This window comes from Zychaea mexicana (genome assembly GCF_025766255.1).
Source record: "Zychaea mexicana strain RSA 1403 chromosome Unknown BDB00scaffold_281, whole genome shotgun sequence".
NCBI lineage: Eukaryota > Fungi > Mucoromycota > Mucoromycetes > Mucorales > Lichtheimiaceae > Zychaea > Zychaea mexicana.
In genome coordinates, this window is record NW_026516944.1 from 5,938 (window position 1) to 16,274 (window position 10,337).

The 10,337-nt window shown below is 34.1% G+C and overlaps 2 protein-coding genes across 2 annotated transcripts; one reads left to right on the forward strand and one right to left on the reverse strand.

Moving 5' to 3' along the window:
* Positions 1-3,455: 3,455 nt before the first annotated feature.
* Positions 3,456-3,758, forward strand: BDB00DRAFT_777725 (uncharacterized protein; the record flags this gene model as incomplete). Its single annotated transcript, XM_053120327.1, has 1 exon — positions 3,456-3,758. A coding segment is annotated over one exon (303 nt), but the record flags the coding sequence as incomplete, so codon positions are not given.
* An 815-nt stretch (positions 3,759-4,573) lies between these two features.
* Positions 4,574-4,753, reverse strand: BDB00DRAFT_777723 (uncharacterized protein; the record flags this gene model as incomplete). Its single annotated transcript, XM_053120326.1, has 1 exon — positions 4,574-4,753. A coding segment is annotated over one exon (180 nt), but the record flags the coding sequence as incomplete, so codon positions are not given.
* Positions 4,754-10,337: the final 5,584 nt, after the last annotated feature.

A 10,337-nucleotide genomic window follows, 5' to 3' on the forward strand; every position in this document is an offset into this window, starting at 1 on the left:
AATATTCTTGGCAGCGGTGGCCTAAGACATATGGAACTTTTTTACAATAACGACATAGGTTGTCTGAACCTGTTGATTGCCGGTTATTGCGGACTTGTTGTTGTACTGCTTCCCGCTGGCGCTGGAGAACGTGGCAATCCGTCGCCGAGTGATCTTTTGGATGGACAGGACAATCACCGTAATGACGAGGACGGCGAGAAGCTGGTGCTGGCGATGAGGAGGACGAAGACAGGTGTTCATTACCCATGCGACGTTTCTTTCCTGGTGCATGGATGCTCGCATAACTACCGTTGTCTTGAAACTTGTCAACGAATTCACCCAATGTGGAAATTATGAGTTGCACGACCTCAGTGACTTCAGATGGCCAATCTACACCATACTGTCTTGCTAGTACTGGGTAGATCTTTTCGCGGATCGAAGGTGGCAACGACGAAATGAAATCGAACGTCAAGTCACGACCGCTGGCTCTTCCTGCCTCGTGTGCTAATGACATCCATCGTTCGGCATAGACACGGATCGCTTCATTGGCTTGGGGACGAGCGACAAAAAGCTCATGGCGTTTGAGATACGTGTGGAATGGATTGCCGTATTCCTTCTTGATTTCGGTACAGGCTTGTTTCCATTTTAATTGACGGTCAGCGACATCTCGGCGGAACCAAGTCATTTGGTTATCATCCAGACATAACCAGAAAAGACGTTCCCAATTGCCATCAAGGTCAATGCTATGGCTGCGCAATTGGATTTCGAAGGCGGAAATAAAGGCAGAGACGGAATTGTGCACTGGCTTCGGCGGATCTCGGACAGGGCCTCCTTGTACTTGTAGTATCGGTAGGTTTTTTGGGACCACGCAGCTTGCCTTTCGATCTTCGAACTGTTCAGACATGCTGAGTGCTTGCTGAGTAGCTTGGTAGATGTTGAATGCATCAAGTGCTTCTTTGTGTGCCTGTTTTAGCTTTAGTAGGTCATCTGGTGAAGCATCTTGCGCCTGCAAATATTCTTCGGTGGCTTTTGCTAAGTGTGCCTTGAGGATAGCTCCCATGTTAGACGGTGTCAGCTTCCTTTGTTCCAGGTAGGTACTCGGTGTAATTATGTTCCTGGCCATGGTTTCAGTACTAGTTTCAGTGCCATTTTTAGACGCCGATTCCGAGTCCACCATTTCAACATCGTTGCTTGAGACCTCGACCGTTCCTGGAGTTACCACGTTGGCTTGATCAACGGTTTTGTTAATGTTTGTAGCTTGGTTGTTATCGGAGGACATGATGTAAGATATAAGGAAAAAACAAGGTTTTCAAAGATAAAAATGTGATGATAGAGCTTTAATAAAGATAATAAGGGACAAGATTAAGTATCTTTGAGATCATGTTTTATTCCAACAAAAGATAAAGCTCTTTTAGATTCTAGCTATTAAGACGGCGATATCAATTCATCCGACTAATGGATAAACTATGTGATAGAGGATGGATCAAGGACGTATCAGAACTTCTATTGAAGTCGCTATGTTAATCGGGCACATCTTTGAAACCGGCGTTAGCTAATGTAATGGCCGAGGTACCTGTTGATAGGTTCATTGTCCTGTTCACGTAAGGTGGATCATCTGAGTGAGAGATTATATTCAATAGTGTTTAGCCGAAATGCCGTAGTGTTCATACGCGTGTGCTATAATGTTTAACCGAATATCTTATTGTTGATATCTTAAGCAGTGTATTAATGTGGTTCACCATAAGCAGTGAAGCCACATTTGATCGTTTGATAGTTAGAAGACAATGCTGGTTACACGGTTGCCATGGCAACGAAAAGCGTTACGGACAACGGACAAAGCAGTTAATGTGGAGGCCACTCTGCTGGCTTTTAAAAAAATTGGGGGTGGGGCGGCTTAATGTGGACTCCACAAGGTGGGCTGGTGCAAACAGCTGTTCCCTAGCAAACGTCATGCTTATTACCATTACTATGGCAACCACGAATAAAAGAAGCACTTATAGGAAGAGAGTCGGTAAGATTGATGAAAGAGCTGTTCACAGTCAAAATTCTTATTCCAACTCTTTTTTCTCAATACTAGTTTGCAAAACTATAAAAGACCTTGTGGAAGACAATGAATCTTTGGCCATGCAAGCTATGCTCGATCGCTTGCAGAACGAAATTGTTGGAAGCTCAAACGACTACAAGACATTTGATCAGGTCAAATCAGTGTGGACAAGGGTTTTCACGATTACAGCAGAATCACTTGAAGTGGTTTTAGTAAGTAAAATTATAAGATCTTTTTTTTTTCATTAACCAACCAGGTATACGAACTAATGACGTGTCTATGCAGGTCTGGAAACCAGTGTTGGAACTCGACTCAAGAAAAGTTCAATGAAGACAAAACAGCCTTGTCATCATCCAAAAAAACAAAAGAATCAACAAACAGCAGTTCATTAACAACAAGGTTCCCAGAAGACGAAAAAAAACAATTATTAAAAAAGACATTCGACTCGTTGGATAAAAAAAAGTTTTGGATATTAGAGGCGACAATTAAGGAAGCTGCTGAATGCGATGAACAACCCGAATCTGTTGAGGAAAGGATGATGAAGTTTGTGTTGCAGTGTAATTTCTGTCAGTAAGTGTCATAAGAATGAGTTTACTTTGAAGTGTTTTCTCATTGTTTTTCATAGCCCTAGTTAATGGGGGGTAAACCCTAGTTTTATGTTTCTAGTAGAATTATAAATATGTAAAAAATTATAAGTAATATAATTCTTGAGTATTTATAAAAAAGAGTGAAATTAATTTTTTGTTTAAAAAAATAATTTCTCAACCCCCAGGTTAATTCTCAACCCCGGGTTTATTCTCAACCATTATGTTTTGGAAAACCAGGCTAGACCTTTAGGTCGATGCCCGACAGAATCTTTGATTCTGGAGCTTGACGAGAATAATAAAATATCCTAAATTTACAGTTTACTGTAAAATTTATAGATATTGTTTATTCGCTAATCCTGGATCCTCGATACCAGCGACGATAACTGGAATGATGTGTTTTCTCTGGAGGAGATGAGGGAGATCTGTAACACCGGCCGAACTCTGCTCCCTTCCATGGACGAACGTATTCAAGATCAGTTGGACGAATTCGCGAAATTGATACGACAAGCTGCTTGTTAATTGAGTGTCTTTTTAACGTGGTTAGTTTCATTCTCATTTCTTGTAGAAGACTACTGAGGAAGCATACAAGTTTGCGTAACAAATTTAACATGATCCCAGTGATGATCTGCTCTTGGCACAGTTCACGATGACGTTGTTGGCGTCATCCTTGTTATTCATTCAAAATGTCGATGTGGATGGCTTCATAGAGACAGATAAACAGTATAGAATGTTTGGATTCGTGATTAATATTTACGTTGGATCTGACATAGTAGTATGTGGGTAAGTAGCGTTAACTGCATCTAACTCTAAAGGACACATGATTTATTGACTATGTTATATATGAATATAGAAAAGAGAAAAGCAGTAAGGCGAACGCCATTGCCACGAACAAGAAGTGCAAACTATCGGCTATAAATGAAGTCCAGAGAAGAGCTGCCAGTCGCAAGATAGATGCCGTTTATATTGGAGGGAGGAGGGGACTCGGTTGCATGGAGACAGGTAGCACTGTAGACCAGACAAAAGAGTTAATGGATGGCTACATGAAAATGCCCATTGTAATGAAGGATATGCTGCTGCAAATTGTTGAAGAAGCACCATCACTATTACACGAAATTGATATCACAGGCTACGTTATCAGTGGTACGTAGAAACGAATAATTAATTTCTGGACATATAGAGGCTCAATCTATAACAATTAATTTTACTGTAAACAGTAAATTAATTTTAGTTATTCCTTTCACCGTCAAGCTCCGTTCATTTCATTCACTCCGGGCGTCGAACTAAAGTTCTAGCCTAGAGGGGGTATGCTCACTACCGCTCCGCTACTTTTTAAATTAAAGATTAAACATTAAGAATATTAAAGTTTATGTTTAAACAATGATATATCTTTAATTGATTAAACCTTTTTTAATTTATTGTTAAGGATTAACCCCCATAGCAGCATTCACCTACCATCTATGAACTGCTCAATAGGCGACCAAATCAGCTTGTTGGGAATGGACGTTCCAAAAGGGTACATTACGCGGATCCGACGAACAAATGCAATATCATTTCCAAGCAGCAACGACGATTTTGTGGTACAGATGATTAAAATAGTTAGATAATTCATTTAATTTAGGATGTACAACATATAATGATTTATGAATAATTTTAGCTAATAACATTAATTCTTTACTTATAATTAAAGTTAATTTACTCTCATCTTTAAGTTTATAAAACATTTTCCCATCAGTTTTTTTATATATAGAAAAATGATCTTGAATTAATTGATCATAAATTTTTTTAATCTTAACTCTATAGGAAATAGTTATTAAACTTCTTTTTACAATCTTTCTATTTAATACTAAACCCTTTAATCTGGTATACTCTAGATCACATTCCTCTATTTTCTTAATTTCTTCATTAATAGGATTTAACATTAAACTATAAAGATTATTAGGATCATCTTTCATATCAGATTCAACTAAATTACTTTACTAGCTAGATCAAAATCAGAAATCATTGCAGCTAAATATTGCACATCATTATATGTTGCATCTAAATAAATTGGTAATCTAGAAATAAAGCTTAATGGATCCTTATTATAACCTTGTAACTCAAAACAAAAAGCTAAAAATAACATAGATTCATCAGCTTTTCTCCATAATCCTAAATTTAAATCTAAGATTTCTGAAAAATGTTGATCAACCTATTCTAATCTTTTGGTAATAGATAATTTACTTAATCCAAAAGCATTTGCTCCATAAACCTTTAATGAATTTAATTCATTTTCAGATAATACATTACCTTTTTAAAAAAACAATAATAATCTTGCTAATTCACCACCTTGGAAATTTAATTCACCCCCTTGGCAATAAACTCTTTCTCTCCAGTCTAAAAAAAAAGTAAAATAAAATTGTTCAACATCTCTATAAAGTTTAGTAATAGTTAAAATTGAATTAATATATAAGAATTTACTATTATGAGTTGTAATTTCAAATTCTTTTCCTTTATTATTCTTTTTAATAATCTCACTCATTTCATCTATCTCCTTATGTAATGTTCTAGTAATTAAATCATTATTAAGTAGCAGATTCATTAGAAAATCTAATACTTTAAGATCAATATTGAAATCAATAGATGACATATAATCAACCATTTTTATTGACATTTTATTTATAAATTTAATATTTGATTCAGTAAATCTTTTACTTCTAATTAAAGGATTAAAATTCTTAATATTATTCTTTGTTATCATTTAGCTCCCAATAAATAGGTAGATATACTATAGGTAATTTATGACCATTAATCATACCTAAATATTTAATATAGTTTTTCAATTAGTAACTAGGAATAATTTCTCTATGAGTTTTTTCACTTTTAACATCATATCGCTCTAAGATATTAAAAAGATCACTTTTCATATCTAAATAACTAATAACAGTACCATCAATATTATTAAAATTCTCTTCATTCATTGTATAATTCTTCAAATATAAATTAAAAGTTACAATATCCTTAGATTTATCATCAACTTCTTTAATATATTTTTGATATAAACATTCTTTATATAAAGTTTTTCCTAATCTATGAAATAAAGTAGTAACTGATTGTTCTTCATTATCTTCATATTTCATAATAAAGGGGATTAACAAACTTAAAATCAAGAACAGCATCAAGGATTTATCTATTTCTTTCATTTTCAAAATACATTTTTTGTTTCTAATATATCTTTCATTTTCAAAATACATTTTTAAGTTATCTTCTAACAACTTATAGTTATTTAAAAATATTCTAAACCCAGGATTTGTATTTAAGAAATCCTTAGACTTACTCATTTTTTCTAGTTTTTTCAACTATATGAAGAATGTAATTTTTCTTCTAAATTTAATTTTTTTTCTTTAAGAGATAAAGTATCAATTGATAAAATTTCTTTAATAGTAATATAACCACTAGAATTTTCATTTGTAAGAGAAAAATCTTTTAAATCATTAAAAGTTGAATTTAAAATATTATTTTCTGAAGGGTTTTTATTTATATATACCACTGAAGGTAATAAAGCTAAAAGTAAATTATCCGGAGTATTAATCCAGATATTACTAGTAATTAAACCATTAGGTGTTTTAATCCTGATGTAACTTGAAATAAGCTCTGTGAAAGAGTTTAAATCGTAGGTATCCGAAGGGAAAATAGGGCAATCGCTAAAAATATAGAATAAGTTTGTAAACATCATATTTTTAAAAGTAAGTAAGTAATTAGATAGCATCTAATTTTTAAGTAATGATTTATTTAGTTTCAAGATTAATTATCTCTACTTACAGTACCACCACGAGAAGGCATAAATCAAGGTTCTAGGGGAGAATTTTATAAAATAATAATAACAAATATTGATATCATGGGAGATTATTTATTATTATTATAGAATAATAATAATAATCTTTTATATGAATCATCAACCCAGAATGATTCATTCAAGTAATAGCAAATAACTAAAATTCCAATATGGCATAATAACATAATTATTAATAATACAAAATTATTTCAATCTCTTAATGAAATAATAAGGCAAACTAATTTATGTAATAAAGGTCTATCCTTAATAAATTCTCGTTCTTCAATTTTAATTAGTTTACTTAACATACCTATAATTAAAAAGAAACAACCAAGAATTCCAATAAATGTACATAGATCAAATACATAAAATTAAAATACGAGTAGGATTTCCATCACTACCTCTAAAATATTCATTTAATAAATTAAATATATCTTGTAGATTTTCAATGAATTTTGAAATTAATTCTACAAAATTATTACTATTTTCATTTAGAGAATTAATTTTGAAGTTTCCATCTAGTAGAGGACTACCAGATATTTCATTAGAGTGATCATACATTCTTTCACACATTTCTCTTATTTTTTTTCTTTCTTCATAGTTATGATTCATCATTTCACCTAATCTATAAGTAGTAAAGCCACCAATAGTACCAACAATACCTAAAAACAATCCATTTCTAGGATTTGTTTTTGCAATTTTAACTGCAGCAGTTATTGTTGTTCAGAAAAAATTCCTGCAGCAACTCCAGGAGAAGTAATTAGTTTATCATTATTAGAATTACTATTTGATGGATGATTATTTGACCCTGCACCTCCATCTCCAAAATTAACATTAAAAGTATTTTTTGATGAAGGATTTGTATTAGATGAATTAGGGGCAGAACTTATATAAATTAATAAACCTAGTAATGCTAAACCTAAAGAGCCTGTAAAAGTGTTAGAAAGATTATCATTTAAGAAGTGAATAAATTCTATAAAATAAAGATGAATAGAATCAACTAGAATATTAGGAATTAAAAATACAGATGCAAATCTAAATGATTTTTATCTGTAGAATAGTAATACTTATATTTAATAAACTTAATAATGGATAGAATATTATTCTGTAATAAAGAATAATAAGTTTGTAATAATCTATTACATCCATAAATAAGTATTTTAAACCAATAACTAGATATAACCCAAACTAAGTTTAAAGTTAATCGCAGGATACGAAGGGGGAATAGGGCGATCGCTAAAATTTTTAAAGACATTTTTGTAAACATTTTTTTAAAAAATTAATAAAATTAGATAGCATTAATTAAATAACACTATTTTTATGAAAAATAAAGACATTAAGTTTCTCATTAAATAATGATACTTATAGAATCCACCTCAAAAAGGTATGTCTGAATAAGATCCTTTTCTTTCCTTCTAGAGGAGGATATGTAAATAACTGTTTCATGTTAAACCCATTACCCCCACTAATTCTATATAAACACGTTTTTCTTTGATTTCTTTCTCTAATATTAATTGTCCCGATGCCGGTGCAGATACTGTGATTGTCTCATAAGGAGGCGGGGGAACGTTAGCCAGCTTTTGCAGGGTGCTTTCGTACTGTGACTTGACTAATAAAAATCATAAGAATGTTATTGTTACATAAATGTTCGGCTCCAAATGTGGAACATAAGAACAAAATAAGACTGAAATACGAGTTGAAACATACCAGCCATTCAAACTCGTGCTGTTGCTCATTTTTTTCGTCCTTGGATGCCATCTGTGCCACATACTGGGAAAGGTTTCTGTACACTGGCTTTTAGCCAAAGTCAAGCTCAAACAGATATGCAAAGTACTCAGCAAGGGTAGTAGGAGCACCTTTGCACATAGTGTTTACATCGTCCCCGAGTTGCTCCTTCTTCTTCATCAACTTTTCTACAGACAAGCCATACCATAGCAGCGTTCCTGTCATGAGATACAACAAGACATAGCCTAAAGCCTCTAGGTCACTGTGGACCGATTGTTCTATATCAACATAAGTGAGATTGTCAGTGGTAGAAACAAAATAGATAACAAATAATAGTAAAAAATTGTTGCTGCAACTTGACTTAGAATAACGTTATTTATATACATATATACAGTGAACCCCCGCTTTTTGCACCCCCGTTTATTGCAGATCCCCACTTATTGCAACTTTTTTGAGCAGATTCCCGCTCAACACTTAGTAAAATTGCAGATTCCTCGGTTTTTGCAGATTGCAACTTGGAAATCGGGACCTGCAATTTCCCGCTTCAGCCTTATATATTGTATATATATTAATCTCAAACTTCAGAGACAGTGAGACTCAAACCAGTGACAAAAGAGATACACTATTGTATTCTATTATTTAAGAGCTTTTAAACTAAATAAGGAAAGATGTGATTGCCAGCTTATCGATCCCACTTATGTAACATATTCACATTTTGCAGTTCCTCAGATTTTGCAACTTTTTTGACGGTATTCCCGCTGTTGCAAAAAGCGGGGGTTCACTGTACATATATTCCTAATATTAATACAGTGGTCCCCCGCTTTTTGCAGCCCCGCTTTTTGCAGATCCTCAGTTTTTGCAGATTTTTTTGGAGCAAACCCGCTCATCACTTAATAAAATTGCAGTTTCCTCACTTTTTGCATTTTGCAGGCCAAAAATGGGGACCTGCAATTTTCCGCTATTGACTCGGGAGCCTGGGACACAGAGTCTCGAACCAGTGACATCTACCTTATTTCCATAAAGAGATAATTTTTATTACACAAACTTTTTACAGCTAAAGATACGCGGTAATTGAAGATTGTATGGTCTGGCTTTGCTTTCTTATATCATCTCGAATCTTTCTGAGTTCGTCTCGGACTCTTTGGTGTTCTGGGGCATCTAGAATACTGATAGTTTTTTCTAGAGTTCTGATTTTTTCCCGCATAGTATATGCTGGAAGTACCAATTCAGAGTGAGCACCTTGGTCCCCATCATCACGATCATTATCAGCAACATTATCACCTGCTTTTATCTCTTCTTGGAGCACAGATTGAACAATCTCTTCATCGGAAAGCAGTGGATGGACAGCTGCAATTTCCTCAGGTGGATCTGCATCAAAAGTGAAGCTTTCCAGATTTTCAATGCCATAAATGAGGTTCAAGTGATCGTCAATCTGACCAAGAGCTACCTCATCTGCATTATCTGATGCACTGTTGACATTGTCATCAATTACTTTCTCTACTACCCCTGTTTTTTGGTAACAGTTCCTAATGGTAGATTCAGAGACTTTTTTCCAAGCTTGATGGCACCATGCAATTCCGGTCAAAACATTAACACGGAACGTGTTGCCATTATTAGTAGGTAGGCCTTTCTCCAGGCGCTCTTGAATGCTGTTATATGCATGCTCATATTGCAGATTCCTATTACAATAACAGAAATAATAGCCTTAGTATTTCCATCTACAATGCATGCAAGTAGATCACTAATCATCACAAAACATACTTGAAATGTACTTTAAAGCTGCGAATAATGCCGGCATCCAAAGGTTGCATTAATGAAGTTGTATTTGGCGGCAAATACACCAGCTCGATGTTCTTCGGGACATAATCACAGTAGTGACCGGAAAAGTTGTCAAGCAGCAAAGCAATCTTTCGCTTTTGATAGACCATAGAATTGTCTAACATTGTGAGATATTTCTTAAAAATCTCACGGGTCATCCAAGCATTGGCATTTCCACAGTACTTGGAGATATCGATTTTCTTTCTTTAGGCCTATGATTGCGTAAAAGACATTTGTGAGTAAGTCATCAATTTGACCTTGAAGAAGTATCACATACTTGATCAAAACAATTTGGCCGCTTTGCCTTGCCAATGAACCAAGGATACCACTTATCAGAACCATCAGCATTCACTGTGAGGACTAATGTCAACCG